The sequence below is a fragment of the Ranitomeya variabilis genome, chromosome 2, assembly GCF_051348905.1.
Source record: "Ranitomeya variabilis isolate aRanVar5 chromosome 2, aRanVar5.hap1, whole genome shotgun sequence".
NCBI lineage: Eukaryota > Metazoa > Chordata > Amphibia > Anura > Dendrobatidae > Ranitomeya > Ranitomeya variabilis.
The window spans coordinates 927815618-927835859 of NC_135233.1; the positions used below are offsets into that span (position 1 = coordinate 927815618).

Here is a 20242-nt window from a genome sequence, read left to right on the forward strand (position 1 = left end):
GGGTAGCTAGACAGTGTCAGTATTTACTAGTAAAGATGAGCGAATTTGCCCGGCTTCCTGGACCACTCCGGCCAGCAGCTGATGGGCACCGCAGCTGCATGTGTCACGGCTGTGTCAGTCACGACACATACGTGGAGAGCCCAACAAGCTTGCTGTCCTTACATGTGTTGTGACTGTGACACAGCTGCAAATTCGCTCATCTCTGTTTACTAGACACCATCTGACCGGATGACCAATATCTAATCTAATCTGTTTACGTTGTCTAATCTATGGGTCGATTTTACATGATCGGACCACTGATCTTAATAGTTGATTACTTGCAAACCGATTGGTCTGTTAGCGAGGTAGACCAATTAATATGTGCAGTGAGTGATCATTAACCCGTTCATTCTATGTGCATAGAATATACCGTATATACTCGAGTATAAGACGACCCGAGTATAAGCCGACCCCCCTAATTTTGCCACAAAAAACTGGGAAAACTTATTGACTCGAGTATAAGCCTAGGGTGGAAAATGCAGCAGCTACCGGTGAATTTCAAAAATAAAAATAGATGCTCCATACCGTTCATTATTGCCCCATAGCTGTGCCATATAGTGCTCTGCACCATTATTGTCCCATAGCTGTGCCATATAGTGCTCTGCACCATTATTGCCCCATAGCTGTGCCATATAGTGCTCTGCACCGTACATTATTGCCCCATAGCTGTTGCTGCTGCTGCAATAAAAATAATAAAACACATACTCACCTGTCTTGCCTGCAGCTCCTCGGCGCCATCTTCCCGGCGTCTCTCCGCACACTGACTGATCAGGCAGAGGGCGGCGCGCACACTATATGCGTCATCGCGCCCTCTGACCTGCACAGTCAGTGCGGAGAGAGAGACGCCGGGAAGATGGAGACAGCGCCCGGCGTGTGGAACGAGGGAAGGTAAATATGTAATACTTACCTGCTCCCGGCGTCCCGCTCCTTCCCCTGCCTGTCTTCGGTGCCGCAGCCTCTTTCTCTGTCAGCGGTCACCGGCACCGCTTCATTAGAGAAATGAATAGGCGGCTCCGCCCCTATGGGAGGTGGAGCAGCCTATTCATTTCTCTAATGAGCGGTCCCACGTGACCGCTCAGGGGAAGAGGCTGCGGCACCCGGAGACCGTGGGACGGGCAGGGGGAGCGACAGGATCGCCGGGACTAGGTAAGTATGCCTCAGCGCCCTCTCCCCCTCACCCGCCGACCCTGCCACAGACCGTGACTCGAGTATAAGCCGAGGGGGCACTTTCAGCCCAAAAATTTGGGCTGAAAATCTCGGCTTATACTCGAGTATATACGGTATAATGGGCAGGACATCTCCTGTGTGCACAAGATAATATGCTGCTAGAGTGGTTTTTATTGTCAGCATGAACAATCCAATCGCCCAGCAGGCAAGTGTTTTGTTCATTCACCAGGTGTTTGCCTGTGTGTTTATACAAGCCGAAAATCAGCAAAGTGTTTTAAGGAGCCAATTATCAGCTTGTCTAAGTGATACTTAAAGAAGTTGTCTACTACTAGGACAATCCCTTCTTAAACTAAATGTTCGGACCCAATAATATAACCTGGTCTCCCGCGCCGTTCCAGCGGTGTCGGCACTCGCCTGTCCCGGGGCTGTGATGCGGTGTTGTGACACTTGATGCTTGGCGCTCAATCAGCCCCGGTGTCACGGTCTCCGCCTTCAGATAAACTGAACATGAAGAAGTCCGTGCTGCAGCTGGTCCCTGGCTTCCTCTTCATGTTTGTCCGAAAGCGGACACAGGGACGCCAGCGCTGATTGTCAGCTTATCACAACACTGCACCACAGCCCTGGGGAGAGTGAGTGCCGTTTCCATGGGAACGGGAGGAGATTATAGGATTTATTTTATCTGGGCCGAATATTTAGTTTAAGAAGGGGTTATCCTAGCTGTATTAACCCCTTCCCAACCTGTGACACAGCGTATGCGTCATGAAAGTCGGTGCCAATCCGACCTGTGACGCATATGCTGTGTCAGTGATCGTGTCCCTGCAGGCCGGGTGAAAGGGTTAGCTCCAATTTCACCCGACCTACAGGGACAGGGAGAGTGGTACTTCAGCGCCCCCCCCGTGGCTAACATCGCTCTGATTGGCTGTTAAACTTTAAACAGCCAATCAGAGCAATTTGTAATTCACCTATGAAAAGTGGTGAAATATTACAATCCAGCCATGCCCGATGCTGCAATATCATCGGGCATGGCGGGAAACCCTGATCTGCCACCGATCTCCTCCTCCCCAGTCCTCCGTCCTGTCCCGTACTGTGCTCCGCTTCTCTCCGTCCTCCTGTTTGCTCCCCCGTGCTCCGATCCACCCCCCTTCCCCGTGCTCTGCTCCCACCCCTTCATACTTACCGAGCCTCCCGGTGTCCGTCCGTCTTGTCCATGGGCGCCGCCATCTTCCAAAATGGCGGGCGCATGTGCAGTGCGCCCGCCGAATCGGCCGGCCGATTCATTCCAGGTACATTTTGATCACTGTGATAAAACCTCAGTGATCAAAATAAAAAAAAAAAAATAGTAAATGAATTCCCCCCCCCTTTATCACCCCCATAGGTAGGGACAATAATAAAATAAAGAAAATGTATTTACCTTTATTTTTCCACTAGGGTCAGGGTTAGAACTGGGGTTAGGGTTAGAATTAGGCTATGTGCACACGGTGCGGATTTGGCTGCGGATCTGCAGCGGATTGGCCGCTGCGGATTCGTAGCAGTTTTCCATCAGGTTTACAGTACCATGTAAAATTATAGAAAAGAAAATCCGCTGTACCAATGGTGCGGAAAATACCGCGCGGAAACGCTGCGTTGTATTTTCCCCAGCATGTCAATTCTTTGTGTGGATTTACACCTGTTCCTCAATAGGAATCCGCAGGTGAAATTCGCACACAAAACATCCTATCTAAGGGGGTGATGAAGGGGGGTTTGATTTACTTTTATAGTGGGGTTTTTATCGGATTTTTATGATTGGCAGCTGTCACACACTAAAAGACGCTTTTTATTGCAAAAAATATTTTTTGCGTTACCACATTTTGAGACCTATAATTTTTCAAAAATTTTGGTCCACAGTCATGTGACGTCATGTTTTTTGCGGGACGAGTTGAATTTATTGGTACCATTTTTGGGCATGTGACATTCTTTGATCGCTTTTTATTCCGATTTTTGTGAGGCAGAATGATCAAAAACCAGCTATTCATGAATTTCTTTTGGGGGGGCGTTTATACCATTCCACGTTTGGTAAAATGGATTAAGACGTTTTATTCTTCAGGTCCGTACGATTACAGCGATACATCATTTACATAATTTTTTTTTATGTTTTGGTGCTTTTATACGATAAAAACTATTTTATAGAAAAAATAATTCTTTGCATCGCTTTATTCTGAGGACTATAATTTTTTAATTTTTTTTGCTGATGATGCTGTATCGCGGCTCGTTTTTTGAGGGACAAGATGACGTCTTCACCGATACCATGGTTATTCATATCCGTCTTTTTGATTGTGTTATTCCACTTTTTGTTCGGCGGTATGATAATAATGCGTTGTGTTTTTTTTTTTGTTTGTTTGTTTTTTTTTTTTTTTTTAGATAAAGAAATGTATTTATGGGAACAGTATATTTTTTTCTTTATTTAGGATTTTTTTTTTTCCTTTTTAAACATTTAACCCCTTCCTGACATCCGACGTACTATCCCGTCGAGGTGGGGTGGGCCCGTATGACCACCGACGGGATAGTACGTCCAGCGCGATCGGCGGCGCTCAGGGAGGGAGCGCGGCCGATCGCGGCCGGGTGTCAGCTGCCTATCGCAGCTGGCATCCGGCACTATGTGCCAGGAGCGGTCACGGACCACTCCCGGCACATTAACCCCCGGCACACCGCGATCAAACATGATCGCGATGTGCCGGCGGTGCAGGGAAGCATCGCGCAGGGAGGGGGCTCCCTGCGGGCTTCCCTGAGCCCCCCGCAGCAACGCGATGTGATCGCGTTGCTGCGAGGGTCTTACCTCCCTCCCTGCCTGCTCCAGACCCGGATCCAAGATGGCCGCGGATCCGGGTCCTGCAGGGAGGGAGGTGGCTTCACAGAAGTCTGCTCAGAGCAGGCACTGTGAAGCAGCCTGCACTTCTCTCAGATCGGTGATCTGTCAGAGTGCTATGCAAACTGGCAGATCACCGATCTGTATTGTCCCCCCCTGGGGCAAAGTAAAAAAGTAAAAAAAAAATTTTCCAAATGTGTAAAAAAAAAAAAAAAAAAAAAAAAAAAAAAAAAAAATATTCCAAAATAATGAAAAAAAAATAAAAAAAATTATTCCCATAAACACATTTCTTTAAATAAAAAAACCAAAACAATAAAAGTACACATATTTAGTATCGCCGCGTCCGTAACGACCCGACCTATAAAACTGGCCCACTAGTTAACCCCTTCAGTAAACACCGTAAGAAAAAAAAAAACGAGGCAAAAAACAACGCTTTATTATCATACCGCCGAACAAAAAGTGGAATAACACGCGATCAAAAAGACAGATATAAATAACCATGGTACCGCTGAAAGCGTCATCTTGTCCCGCAAATAACGAGCCGCCATACAGCATGATCAGCAAAAAAATAAAAAAGTTATAGTCCTGAGAATAAAGCGATGCAAAAATAATTATTTTTTCCATAAAATAGTTTTTATCGTATAAAAGCGCCAAAACATAAAAAAATAATATAAATGAGGTATCGCTGTAATCGTACTGACCCGAAGAATAAAACTGCTTTATCAATTTTACCAAACGCGGAACAGTATAAACGCCTCTCCCAAAAGAAATTCATGAATAGCTGGTTTTTGGTCATTCTGCCTCACAAAAATCGGAATAAAAAGCGATCAAAAACGGTCACGTGTCCGAAAATGTTACCAATAAAAAGCGTCTTTCAGTGTGTGACGGCTGCCAATCATAAAAATCCGCTAAAAAACCCGCTATAAAAGTAAATCAAACCCCCCCTTCATCACCCCCTTAGTTAGGGAAAAATAAAAAAAATGTATTTATTTCCATTTTCCGGTTAGGGTTAGGGCTAGGGTTGGGGCTAGGGTTAAGGCTACAGTTAGGGTTGGGGCTAAAGTTAGGGTTAGGGTTGGGGCTAAAGTTACGGTTAGGGTTTAGATTACATTTACGGTTGGGAATAGGGTTGGGATTAGGGTTAGGGGTGTGTCAGGGTTAGAGGTGTGGTTAGGGTTACTGTTGGGATTAGGGTTAGGGGTGTGTTTGGATTAGGGTTTCAGTTATAATTGGGGGGTTTCCACTGTTTCGGCACATCAGGGGCTCTCCAAACGCGACATGGCGTCCGATCTCAATTCCAGCCAATTCTGCGTTGAAAAAGTAAAACAGTGCTCCTTCCCTTCCGAGCTCTCCCGTGTGCCCAAACAGGGGTTTACCCCAACATATGGGGTATCAGCGTACTCAGGACAAATAGGACAACAACCTTTGTGGTCCAATTTCTCCTGTTACCCCTGGGAAAATACAAAACTGGGGGCTAAAAAATAATTTTTGTGGGAAAAAGATTTTTTATTTTCACGGCTCTGCGTTATAAACTGTAGTGAAACACTTGGGGGTTCAAAGTTCTTACAACACATCTAGATAAGTTCCTTGGGGGGTCTAGTTTCCAAAATGGGGTCACTTGTGCGGGGCTTCTACTGTTTAGGTACATTAGGGGCTCTGCAAACGCAATGTGACGCCTGCAGACCATTCCATCTAAGTCTGCATTCCAAATGGCGCTCCTTCACTTCCGATCCCTTCCATGCGTCCAAACGGTGGTTCCCCCCACATATGGGGTATCAGCGCACTCAGGACAAATTGGACAACAACTTTTGGGGTCCAATTTCTCCTGTTACCCTCGGGAAAATACAAAACTGGGGGCTGAAAAATAATTTTTGTGGGAAAAAATTTTTGTTTTATTTTTACGGCTCTGCATTATTAACTTCTGTGAAGCCCTTGGTGGGTCAAAGCGCTCAAAACACATCTAGATAAGTTCCTTAGGGGGTCTACTTTCCAAAATGGTGTCACTTGTGGGGGGTTTCAATGTTTAGGCACATCAGGGGCTCTCCAAACGCAACATGACGTCCCATCTCAATTCCTGTCAATTTTGCATTGAAAAGTCAAATGGCGCTCCTTCCCTTCCGAGGTCTCCCATGCGCCCAAACAGTGGTTTATCCCCACATATGGGGTATCAGCGTACTCAGGACAAATTGTACAACAACTTTTGGGGTCCAATTTCTTCTCTTACCCTTGGGAAAATAAAAAATTGGGGGTGAAAAGATAATTTTTGTGAAAAAATGATTTTTTATTTTTACGGTTCTGCATTATAAACTTCTGTGAAGCACTTGGTGGGTCAAAGTGCTCACCACACCTCTAGATAAGTTCCTTAGGGGGTCTACTTTCCAAAATGGTGTCACTTGTGGGGGGTTTCAATGTTTAGGCACATCAGGGGCTCCCCAAACGCAACATGGCGTCCCATCTCAATTCCAGTCAATTTTGACTTGAAAAGTCAAATGGCGCTCCTTCGCTTCCGAGCTCTGTCATGCGCCCAAACAGTGGTTTACCCCCACATATGGGGTATCGGCGTACTCAGGACAAGTTGTACAACAACTTTTGGGGTCCATTTTCTCCTGTTACCCTTGGTAAAATAAAACAAATTGGAGCTGAAGTAAATTTTTTGTGAAAAAAAGTTAAATGTTCATTTTTATTTAAACATTCCAAAAATTCCTGTGAAGCACCAGAAGGGTTAATAAACTTGAATGTGGTTTTGAGCACCTTGAGGGGTGCAGTTTTTAGAATGGTGTCACACTTGGGTATTTTCTATCATATAGACCCCTCAAAATGAGTTCAAATGAGATGTGGTCCCTAAAAAAAAAATGGTGGTGTAAAAATGAGAAATTGCTGGTCAACTTTTAACCCTTATAACTCCCTAACAAAAAAAAAATTTTGGTTCCAAAATTGTGCTGATGTAAAGTAGACATGTGGGAAATGTTACTTATTAAGTATTTTGTGTGACATATCTCTGTGATTTAAGGGCATAAAAATTCAAAGTTGGAAAATTGCAAAATTTTCAAAATTTTCGCCAAATTTCCATTTTTTTTGCAAATAAACGCAGGTAATATCAAAGAAATTTTACCACTATCATGAAGTACAATATGTCTCGAGAAAACAATGTCAGAATCGCCAAGATCCGTTGAAGCGTTCCAGAGTTATAACCTCATAAAGGGACAGTGGTCAGAATTGTAAAAATTGGCCCGGTCATTAACGTGCAAACCACCCTTGGGGGTGAAGGGGTTAAAAAATTATTTTTTTACTTTGTCCCAGGGGGGAAATCACTGTATAGTGACAGATCGCTGATCTGACACTATGCAGAGCACTGTGTCAGATCAGCGATCTGACGTGCCCTGCTCCTGGCTTACCAGCGCCTGCTCTGGGCAGGCACTTGGTAAGCCACCTCCCTGCAGGACCCGGAAGTAGCCCAGCGGCCATTTTGGATCTGGGGCCTGCAGGGAGGAGGTACAAGGTGAGCACATCGCCTTGTACCGATCGTCTCAGGGAAGCACGCAGGGAGCCCCCTCCCTGCGCAATGCTTCCCTGTACCGCCAGAACACTGCGATCATGTTTGATCGCAGTGTGCCTGGGGTTAACGTGCCAGGAGCGGTCAGTGACCGCTCCTGGCACATAGTGCCGGATGTCAGCTGACACCCGGCCGCGCTCACCCCGTGAGTGCGGCCGATCGCATATGACGTACTATCCCGTCACTGGGAATTAAGTCCCAGGTCACCTTGACGGGATAGTACGTCATATGGGATAAGGGCAAAAATGGTCATCGCACATCTAGATTAGTTCCATGGGAGGTCTAGTTTCCAAAATGGGGTCACATGTGGGGGAGCTCCAATGTTTAGGCACACAGGGGCTCTCCAAACGTGACATGGTGTCCGCTAAAGATTGGAGCCAATTTTTCATTGAAAAAGTCAAATGGAGCTCCTTCCCTTACGAGCCCTGTCGTGCGCCCAAACAGTGGTTCCCCCCCAACATATGGGATATCAGCGTACTCAGGACAAATTGTACAATAACTTTTGGGGTCCAGTTTCTCCTTTTACCCTTGGGAAAATTAAAAAATTGTTGCTAAAAGATGATTTTTGTGACTAAAAAGTTAAATGTTAATTTTTTTTCCTTCCATGTTGCTTCTGCTGCTGTGAAGCACCTGAAGGGTTAATAAACTTCTTGAATGTGGTTTTGAGCACCTTGAGGGGTGTAGTTTTTAGAATGGTGTCACTTTTGGGTATTTTCAGCCATATAGACCCTTCAAACTGACTTCAAATGTGAAGTGGTTGCTAAAAAAATGGTTTTGTAAATTTCGTTGTAAAAATGAGAAATCGCTGGTCAAATTCTAACCCTTATAACTTCCTAGCAAAAAAAAATTTTGTTTCCAAAATTGTGCTGATGTAAAGTAGACATGTGGGAAATGTTATTTATTAACTATTTTGTGTCACATAACTCTCTCGTTTAACAGAATAAAAATTCAAAATTTGAAAATTGCGAAATTTTCCAAATTTTAGCCAAATTTCCATAATTTTTGCGTTTGTGAAAAAAAATCGACCTAAATTTACCACTAACATGAAGCCCAATATGTCATGAAAAAACAATCTCAAAACCGCTAGGATCTGTTGAAGCGTTCCTGAGTTATTACCTCATAAAGGGGCACTGGTCAGAATTGCAAAAAACGGCCAGGTCATGAAGGTCAAAATAGGCTGGGTCATTAAGGGGTTAAATTGCTGTCATCCCTGGTTCCCTGCTCCATTTTCCTTTGGCCCACATTTCCTCTTTCCTCCTTTCGACAGCTCACATAGGTATTCTTGTGCCTGGGTGGTGTTACTTCCATTAAGGTAAGCCCATGGAGCCTCGGAGCGAGGCACCATAGACTTATATTGCTAAGCGACTTGTGGGCCAAACAAAGCCCTGTGTGATCTGGAAAACTTGAGTTGAAGTCACATGACCCAGACGAAAGGAGTGGCACGGAGGAGGTGGTAAGGAAGTATTTTCATACAACTAGATTACATACATAATTAAAAAGAAAAGAAGTTTTGTCAGCTAAATTTATCAGGAGTGTTAAGGCTTTATTCTCCCATAGCTCACCGCACCCTTTTCCCCATCATCTTGCTTATGATTTGCTATTGCAACTCGATGGCATGTATTGTTTAATTATAGCACATATACAATAACTTACTGAATCTGTCTCCACAGGCCTGGAAAAAATTGAACAGCTGCAGAGTCATGAAAATGAAGATATCTACAAGCTGGCATTTGAAATAATTGACCAGTTTTTCTCATCAGATGATGTAAGTAGCTATAGTTTTGTAAGTGATACACTCACTATCCATACCGTAAGTTCTGATGTGATCTTCATTAGAGATGAGCGAATATTGTCGGCTCCCTCCTTATTGGGCAAGCTATAGCGCTTACCGAAGAAGCTGCAGCAGGAACCCGGATACCTGGAGCGCTCCGATACTCGGGTGTCTGGCACCGCAGCTGCATGTGTCTCGGCTGTGTGACAGTCACAATACACAGGCTCTCCATGCATGTGTAGTGACTGTCGCACAGCTGCGGCACTGAACACCTGATTATCGAAGCGCTCCAGGTATCAGGGTTCCCGCAGCAGTTTCTTTGGTAAGTGCTATAGCTTGCCCAATAAGGAGGGAGCCGACGATATTCGCTCATGTCTAATGTTCATTAGGTTGAGACTTTTTCCAATGCAGGATTAATGTTGAGTTTCTACCAGTTCAGTACAGTGGGGACTAGATGAGCTCTGAGTTCTTATTCCATAAAGTAGATTGTGAGCCTTCGCGGGCAGTGTCCTCTCTCCTCCTGTAAAGGTTATGACTTGTATTGTTCAAGATTATTGTACTTGTTTTTATGTATACCCCTCCTCACATGTAAAGCGCCGTGGAATAAATGTCGCTATAATAATAAATAATAATGCGATTTAAAGATATAAAATAAACAGCCATACGCAAACCCGCAGCCACTGTTCTTCACATGTCGTACTGCACATCATTATTGTTTATTGAAGTGTATGAAATGAGTGTGTATATGTATGTACGTGTGTGTGTATATATACACACACACACACACACACACACACACACACACACACACACACACACACACACACACACACACACACACACACACATATATTTTTTATTTTTTTTTTATTTTATGTATTTATACTCTACAATATAATTGTCTAAGGGTTACTTCTGTCTTTCTGTCTGTCCTTCTTTCTGTCGCGGTTATTCGTTCGCTGGCGGACCGCGTTATGCCGCGGGTAACGCACTCCGTTACCGCTGCTATTATCCCTGTGTGACCACCTTTTTTACTATTCATGCTGCCTATGCGGCATGAATAGTAAAACGATCTAATGTTAAAAATAATAAAAAAAAATAAAAATCGTTATATACTCACCGTCCGTCGGCCCCTTGATCGACAACAGGCCTGCCCGACACTCCGGTGACCGCTCCATGCTGTGATCTAGCAAGATGATTTAGCAGTCTCGCGATGCACTCCTGGGACTGGAGCGCGCGAGGAGCGTCGGGTAAAGGCCTCGCTTGGATCCGGGAGCTCCGGAAGGTGAGTATATAACTATTTTATTTTATTTCTTTTTTTGAACTGGGATATGATGCCCACATTGCTATATACTGCGTGGGCTGGGCAATATACTGCGTGGGCTGGGCAATATACTACATGGGCTGGGCAATATACTACATGGGCTGGGCAATATACTACATGGGCTGGGCAATATACTACATGGGCTGGGCAATATACTACATGGGCTGGGCAATATACTACATGGGCTGGGCAATATACTACATGGGCTGGGCAATATACTACATGGGCTGGGCAATATACTACATGGGCTGGGCAATATACTACATGGGCTGGGCAATATACTACGTGGCTGGGCAGTATACTACATGGGCTGTGCTATATACTCCGTGCGCTGGGCAATATACTACGTGGCTGTGCTATATACTACGTGGCTGGGCATATACTACGTGACTACAGCGCGGGCTGCGCAATGTACAGCGCGGGCTGCGCAATGTACAGCGCGGGCTGCGCAATGTACAGCGCGGGCTGCGCAATGTACAGCGCGGGCTGCGCAATGTACAGCGCGGGCTGCGCAATGTACAGCGCGGGCTGCGCAATGTACAGCGCGGGCTGCGCAATGTACAGCGCGGGCTGCGCAATGTACAGCGCGGGCTGCGCAATGTACAGCGCGGGCTGCGCAATGTACAGCGCGGGCTGCGCAATGTACAGCGCGGGCTGCGCAATGTACAGCGCGGGCTGCGCAATGTACAGCGCGGGCTGCGCAATGTACAGCGCGGGCTGCGCAATGTACAGCGCGGGCTGCGCAATGTACAGCGCGGGCTGCGCAATGTACAGCGCGGGCTGCGCAATGTACAGCGCGGGCTGCGCAATGTACAGCGCGGGCTGCGCAATGTACAGCGCGGGCTGCGCAATGTACAGCGCGGGCTGCGCAATGTACAGCGCGGGCTGCGCAATGTACAGCGCGGGCTGCGCAATGTACAGCGCGGGCTGCGCAATGTACAGCGCGGGCTGCGCAATGTACAGCGCGGGCTGCGCAATGTACAGCGCGGGCTGCGCAATGTACAGCGCGGGCTGCGCAATGTACAGCGCGGGCTGCGCAATGTACAGCGCGGGCTGCGCAATGTACAGCGCGGGCTGCGCAATGTACAGCGCGGGCTGCGCAATGTACAGCGCGGGCTGCGCAATGTACAGCGCGGGCTGCGCAATGTACAGCGCGGGCTGCGCAATGTACAGCGCGGGCTGCGCAATGTACAGCGCGGGCTGCGCAATGTACAGCGCGGGCTGCGCAATGTACAGCGCGGGCTGCGCAATGTACAGCGCGGGCTGCGCAATGTACAGCGCGGGCTGCGCAATGTACAGCGCGGGCTGCGCAATGTACAGCGCGGGCTGCGCAATGTACAGCGCGGGCTGCGCAATGTACAGCGCGGGCTGCGCAATGTACAGCGCGGGCTGCGCAATGTACAGCGCGGGCTGCGCAATGTACAGCGCGGGCTGCGCAATGTACAGCGCGGGCTGCGCAATGTACAGCGCGGGCTGCGCAATGTACAGCGCGGGCTGCGCAATACACTACGCATATATATTCTAGAATAGATTGTGGCCGCACTTATCTGTGCTAAAATGCTCAGATACCATAGGTAAATGTTCACACCAGGCAGTCAGTGTAGTTACCCATTTGATCTGAGATTACCTTGACGTTTTGGTGAATGGGCTCACAATATTTGGCCAAATCTTGTGCTAAAAATCTCATGTTTTTTCATAAAGTTCATAAGCCAGTATGCTATTCCTATTTCCTATATATTTCATATTTCCTCATTTTAGCACAGATAAGTGCGGCCATAATCTTATATATATATATATATATATATATATATATATATATATATATATATATATATATATATATATATATATATATATATATATATATATATATATATATATTTATATAAATTTTCACTCACGACGGACGTCCATCCATCCGTCCGTCCATTCTAACGCATCGGGTATTCTAGGATATGCATGTCCACGTTGTATACAGCCCAGAGCCACAGTCACGTTGGACTTAAAATAAAAAATAAGCATATACTCACCTTCCGAAGGCCCCTTGAAGTCCTGGCGCCTGTGTGCAGTTCACGCGGCAGCTTCCGGTCCCAGGGTTGGTATGAGCGCAGGACCTGTGATGACGTCGCGGTCATATGACCGTGACGTCATGGCAGGTCCTTCTCGCATAGCATCCTTGGCACCGGAACCTGCTGCTTGCACTGCCGAGGACAGTGGGTGAGAATAACCTTTTTTTTAAATTATTATTTGTAACAGATCTTTTTACTATTGATGCTGCATACGCAGCATCAATAGTAAAAAGTTGGTCACACAGGGTTAATAGCTGCGTTACCGGAGTGCGTTACACCCGGTATATTTTCACATTTCATACACTTCAATAAAAAATAAAAGGAAACGTTAAATGCCGAAAGTATAAACTAACGAATAAATAATAATTCTCACCTGTCAACACTAAAATAGGGTCATCAAAGGCGAGGCTCCATTCGCAAAGCAGTCTGTAGAAAAACTTGTGAAAGGAAATACCGTGTATAAGGGATACAGGGATTCGCTATATAATTTCTTTTTTTCCTTCCCACTGATGACTATTCACACCAGTTTTTTTGTTCAATAGTTCATTAGTGTTGGTAAGCTAAAACCAGGATTGGCTCCAAGACACAGGTGTGAATCTTTCCATAAAGCCTAGGCCTAATTAAGATGTCTGCGATGTGAAAACAAATTGAAAAGCTTCTCTTAGGCCGGGTTCACACTAGCGTTTCTGTGCGCAGCATAGGGCTGCGTACAAATCTGCATGTGTTTTGTGTACCTATATTTAACATTGTGTACACTGGGACATGCATTGTATGCGGATGCGTCCCCTTGCGTCGTTTTGACTTGCCCGCCGAATGCAACATGACTGGCCTTAAGGTACCGTCACACTCAGCGATGCTGCAGCGATATAGACAACTAGCCGATCGCTGCAGCGTCGCTGTTTAGGTCGCTGGGGAGCTGTCACACAGATCGCTCTCTCCAGCGACCAATGATCAGGGGAACGACTTCGGCATCGTTGAAACTGTCTTCAACAATGCCGAAGTCCCCCTGCAGCACCCTGGTAACCAGGGTAAACATCGGGTTACTAAGCGCAGGGCCGCGCTTAGTAACCCGATATTTACCCTGGTTACCATTGTAAAAGTAAAAAAAAACACTACATACTCACCTTCTGATGTCTGTCACGTCCCCCGCCGGCGGCTTCCCTGCACTGAATGTGTCAGCGGCGCAGGCAGTAACAGCGGTGACGTCACCGCTGTGCTCTGCTTTACGGCCGGCGTTTTAATGGGTACAGGCAGGGCGGTGGAGTCAGTAAGCCAAACCTCTTTTCCGACTCCTCAATTTTCATGACACCGACTTAGACTCCACCAAGATGGGTTCAGACTTCACAGCCCTGGGTACTGGTTCTATCAGTGAAAATCAGATCATTCATGATTCCCAGATTTCTGAATGAGGCGTTGTATTTTTTTTTTTTTTTCTAGAATCCAGTCCTGATACTGGTTGACAAATACTGATGAAACACTAACTAAAAACTGATGTTTGATTATCCCCTTAGGGTACCGTTACACTAAACGATTTACCAACGATCACGACCAGCGATACGACCTGGCCGTGATCGTTGGTAAGTCGTTGTGTGGTCGCTGGGGAGCTGTCAGACAGCTCTCCAGCGACCAACGATGCCGAAGTCCCCGGGTAACCAGGGTAAACATCGGGTTACTAAGCGCAGGGCCGCGCTTAGTAACCCGATGTTTACCCTGGATACCATTGTATATGTAAAAAAAAAAAAAAAACAGTACATACTCACCTTTTGATGTCCGTCACGTCCCTCGCCGTCAGCTTCCCGCACTGACTGTGTCAGTGCCGGCCGTAAAGCACAGCACAGTGGTGACGTCACTGCTGTGCTCTGCTTTTACTTTACGGCCGGCACTGTCAGTGCGGGAAGCTGCCGGCGAGGGACGTGACGGGCACCGGAATGTAAGTATGTAGTGTTTTTTTTTTTTTTTTTACATTTACAATGGTAACCAGGGTAAACATCAGGTTACTAAGCGCGGCCCTGCGCTTAGTAACCCGATGTTTACCCTGGTTACAAGTGAACGCATCGCTGGATCGGTGTCACACACACCGATCCAGCGATGACAGCGGGTGATCCAGCGACGAAAGAAAGTTTCAAACGATCTGCTACGACGTACGATTCTCAGCGGGGTCCCTGATCGCAGTAGCGTGTCAGACACAGCGAGATCGTATGTATATCGCTAGAACGTCACGGATCGTACCGTCGTAGCGACCAAAGTGCCACTGTGAGACGGTACCCTTACTAAAAAGCTTGTTTACACAGTGTGAATTTCCTAGGAAGCCAATTAACATGCAGAGTAGTGATGAGTGAATGTAATTAGATAACATGTAATCTGAGCATCTGGGCGTGCTCGTATAATTAGGTTTTGAAACCCCACTGCTGCATGATTTGCAGCTGTTAGACAGCCTCAACACTTGTGTAATTCACTAACAAACAGGCAATCCCTGCATGTCTTCAGGCTGTCTAACAGCTGCAAATCATGCAGCCGCAGGAACACAAACATAATATACGTGCACACCCAAGATACGCAGATAACACCCTAGCATGCTGGGATAAGATGTTATCCAAGCAGCACGTTCGCTCATCACTATTGCAGAGGTTTGGATTGGGAGGAAAATGAACCCAACAAAAGCCAACAAAGATCCAGTGCTGTGTAATGTAAACCTGATGTAATTGAGGAGTCCTGATAATTGACGGCATGCACATCTTTATTCAAGTTAAAGGGCTACTGTCACCCCCTCCAGCCGTTATAAACTAAAAGAGCCACCTTGTGCAGCAGTAATGCTGCATTCTAACAAGGTGGCTCTTTTAGTTTTTGGTGCATGTATTCCCAAAATAAAGCGTTTTATAACTTCTCCAAAATACCTGTCTTTCGCCAGGGAGGCAGGTCCTCACCCCCCTGCTTGAAACTCCACACTGCCGTCACTCAAATCTTCAGGGGCGCCGCCCCCTCCGCGCTGTGAAATCCGGCGCCTGCGCTGTGTAGTACTGTCTGGTGCAGTGAGTTCTGGCCGTCTGACGTCACAGCCAGGCTTGCAGACTGCGCCTGTGCGGCCACCCACCTTGTGAATCCCAGCCCCGCAGTGTGTTATGCATTATGCAGAGTGCGGGGCTGGGATTCACAAGCAGGGCAGGCGCAGTCTGCAAGACTGCATTGGAGGTCAGACGGCCAGAGCTCACTGCGCCTGCACCAGACAGTACTACACAGCGCAGATGCCGGATTTCATGCGAAAACAGCGCGGAGGGGGCGGCGCCCCTGAAGATTTGAGTGACGGCAGTGTGGCGTTTCAAGCAGGGGGTGAGGACCTGCCTCCCTGGCGAAAGACAGGAATTTTGGAGAAGTTATAAAACGCTTTATTTTGGGAATACATGCACCAAAAACTAAAAAAGCCACCTTGTTAGAATGCAGCATTACTGCTGCACAAGGTGTCTCTTTTAGTTTATAACGGCTGGAGGGGGTGACAGTGGCCCTTTAAGTTTCTTTTTTTTAGCTCTGTATTAACCCCTTAGTGACGGGCCAAATTTTTGAAATGTGACCAGTGTCACTTTGTGGTAATACCTCTAGAACGATTTAACAGATGTCATTGATTTTGAGATTTTTTTCGTGACACATTGTACTTTAATAGTAAATGTATGTCAAGATTTTCTGTGATTATTTTTAAAAATATCAGAGATGTGTCAATTCTAAAAATTAGCAATTTTTGAACTTTGAATGATTCTCTTTATTCCAGACAGTCACACCACATGAAATACTCTTTAACATTTCCCTCATGGCTGCTTTACATCAGTAACATTTTTAAAATATCCTTTTGTTAGGATGCTGGAAGGTTTCAAACTGTAGCAGCAATTTTTCATTTTTTCAAGGATATTTACCAAACTTTTTTAGGGACCTATTCAGTTTTGAAGCGACTTAGGCGGAGCTATAAGTCGTAAAATCCCCAAAAGTGAGACCATTTTAAATACCGCACCTCTCAACGTATTCAATACTGCTGTCAGGTAGTATATTAACCATTTGGCTGCTTTTCAGGAATTAATAGAAAGTTGTGTAACGGGAAGGAAAAATCCTATTTTTACCACCTAAATTTTTATAACATCTGAACAGGCAGCTGTAGCCGGCCGACTCTAAGGGTACCGTCTCACAGTGGCACTTTGGTCGCTACGATGGCACGATCCGTGACGTTCCAGCGATATACATACGATCTCGCTGTGTCTGACACGCTACTGCGATCAGGGACCCCGCTGAGAATCGTACGTCGTAGCAGATCGTTTGAAACTTTCTTTCGTCGCTGGATCACCCGCTGTCATCGCTGGATCGGTGTGTGACACCGATCCAGCGATGTGTTCGCTTGTAACCAGGGCAAACATCGGGTTACTAAGCGCAGGGCCGCGCTTAGTAACCCGATGTTTACCCTGGTTACCATTGTAAATGTAAAAAAAAAACAAAAAAAAAAACACTACATACTTACATTCCGGTGCCTGTCACGTCCCTCACCGGCAGCTTCCCGCACTGACTGTGAGCGCCGGCCGTAAAGTAAAAGCAGAGCACAGCGGTGACGTCACCGCTGTGACGTGCTTTACGGCCGGCACTGACAGTCAGTGCGGGAAGCAGACGGCGAGGGACCTGACGGACATCGGAATGTAAGTATGTAGTGTGTTTTTTGTTTTTTTTTGTTTTTTTTTTTACATTTACAATGGTAACCAGGGTAAACATCGGGTTACTAAGCGCGGCCCTGCGCTTAGTAACCCGATGTTTACCCTGGTTACCCGGGGACTTCGGCATCGTTGGTCGCTGGAGAGCTGTCTGTGTGACAGCTCTCCAGCGACCACACAACGACTTACCAACGATCACGGCCAGGTCGTATCGCTGGTCGTGATCGTTGGTAAATAGTTTAGTGTAATGGTACCCTAAGGCTATTATTTGGCCATGGCAAACACCAGGACCACACAATCATGATCTCAGGATGCCAATGGGGTTAAAGAGGAAGCCCCCACACTCTGGTGACCATTCAGATGCCTTTCTCGCTTTTGACAGCAGCATCTAATGGGTTAAAAAAAGCTATGGTTGGTGCCAACACCAATCAATGCTGATACAGCGAGGTGTCAGCTATAGTGTACAGCCAAAAGCCGCTGCATTTTCACCACTAGTGGGATGCTGTTGTCTGATATGAGGTCAGTAAAGACCTATTTGTGGTCACTAAGGGGTTAAGCTCGCCCTCTTTACAAAATTATAAAATGTGCCACTAATTATTGAGATTTCCACATGCCTCCTAGAGATGCACATGTTCATACTATGGTGTTTGTCTCCTCCACAGATTGATGAAGATTCTAGCCTTGTTCCTGAGACAATACAAGGTGGAACTTTCAACTTCAATTCAGCTGCCAATGTACCAGCAGAAGGGTTCCAGTTTTAGGAAGAATGGTTGGAAGTTAGGTACAGTGCAGCACTGAAAACTGGTTTGATCCATCAAGCTTGGCTCACGGGATCTGCTGCTGCATTAAATCGGAGACAGAAATGTGCGGACTTCATTTGGATGACAGTAAAGACCAAATGATGTCAAGATGGCGAGTGGGTGCGAATGAGAATGAGTGGCAAATGTAATGAAAACTTCACACCGAATGCTTATATAGGTTGTGCAGAGGAAAAGGCTACAGGTCAAAGATCTTCAGTGCCTGAGCGCGATCATTGATCTAACAGAGCAAATGAGGAAATGCAGTGCTGTCATCATCAAGCCTTGTAAGCATAAAAGAAAAACCTATGGGTAGGATGCCCACACAAGTCCAAGGAGAATAAGCCCAGGCCTTGCTAAGACACTCCGTATGAATGGACAGCATTGGATGAATGTCTGGCCACCGTGTTGCGGAGCCAGGCTCATTTTACTACCGTGAGGCAATTCACTCATGAAGCAGACTTTCAGTCCAGGAGTGGCGTGTGTACGAGAGTATGGGTGTGGTGCTGTATGTGAACGCATGCAAGCTTGAATCGCCTTCAGAGGGTTGATCCTAAAACCTAGAAAACAAGAAGTTCATAAGTGTTACCTTACACTGGACGTGAAAACAAAGACCGCTTATAGCAGCAGATTTTGGTTTACTCTTGCAGCCTGTGTGCTTTTTTTTTTTTTCTTTCTTTTAGTTTGTAACTTGTATGGCTTTTGTATATTTTAAGTTACTTAGAAAATTGAGGAAGGCAACCCTGTGCATCTGCACCAGATAAATGTTTGATGTTATGCAGACTGTTCCATATCATCAAAGCTGATTTGTGTACAAAAAAGGACATGCATGAGAAGTCACATTTTCCCTTTATAATTTCTGTTTCTCCCCAGTATGAGATGCCATACAGAAGAACATGATCCACGCAATCCCTTTCATTTTTCATGAATATACTTGCATGTGGCAACGGACCGCATAGTTTATTTTTTAGATTCATTTTGTTGAGTCCTGTACAGATGTTTCACTTGTGGTAGACACTGTCGTGTTCAATCCTGTTAGTTATCAAACATTTGTTTTCTATGAAAATGATATGGACACTTCGAAAACGATACTTGGTGCATTTGTACTGCTACATTCAGATTACTAGGAGGTGTGATTTAGATGCAACAATGGAGTCATGGTTTCAACACCTTTACTATGCCTAAGCCCTTACATTGTTTTAGTCTTTTTATCTATAGATGTAGGCAGCCATGAACAATCTATTTTGAGCCACTTTAGGGAGATAACTTTGTATTTTTAAGACTTGCATTGACCATATGCAAGTGACTTTTAATTGGCTGACTGCCTCGTGAGGTAATGCACACTAAATTAAAGGCAACAGGGATTTGTAGAAATCGGCAGAACTCTTTATAAGGTGGCTCATTGTAGGAGATGCTGTGCCTTCCCTTTTGAGCACAAGTGTTGCATGAACCACAAATTGCTATAAGACGTTCGACTATAGCCACCATTAGCATCAATATCATCTTTTGTGTTAAAGATAACTGGTAAAACACTGTAGAATGGATACAGATTATTTTGTGAATTTTACTTTGTTGGATTAGAGTATTTTTGCAGCATTCCTTGTCATCTGAAATATGGTTACAGTATAATTCTAGGAACCGACTATAACTAGCTTGTAAAGTTATTAATGTAGAAGACAAGCTAGGCTGTCATGGGAAATAAAGAGTAATCCTTAAGACACAATTTGATTGCTTTTTTTTTTGTCTTGGTTTTTTTAATCTTTTGTCCCCTTATTCTGAGTTTAGACAGAATAGAAGCTTTACAAGCCATGATAATGGTGCAGGATGTGCTAGGGTCTGCCTATATTGTGCAGCTTTGGTGCACCTAGTCCGTAATAGAGGACTTTTTATTTACATTTTGATTACTTCCACATAATAAATTTTTGCTAATTTCAGGTAATGGAAGAAGGTAGAAACTGATTCTAATATATTTATTAGGTGGTTGAGGCAGCGAAGCGGAGG

General features: G+C 45.6%; 1 protein-coding gene across 3 annotated transcripts in view; it reads left to right on the forward strand.

The window, feature by feature from the left end:
* The window catches only part of KPNA4 (karyopherin subunit alpha 4), a 148246-nt gene extending 128284 nt beyond the window's left edge, over nt 1–19962 (forward strand). For all 3 annotated transcript variants that reach the window (XM_077290645.1, XM_077290644.1, XM_077290646.1), the window contains exons 16-17: nt 9272–9366; nt 18107–19962. In XM_077290645.1, coding sequence (XP_077146760.1) covers nt 9272–9366; nt 18107–18205 — 194 coding nt within the window. In that variant the 3' untranslated portion in view covers nt 18206–19962. The remainder of the gene's footprint in view (nt 1–9271; nt 9367–18106) is intronic.
* Nucleotides 19963–20242: the final 280 nt, after the last annotated feature.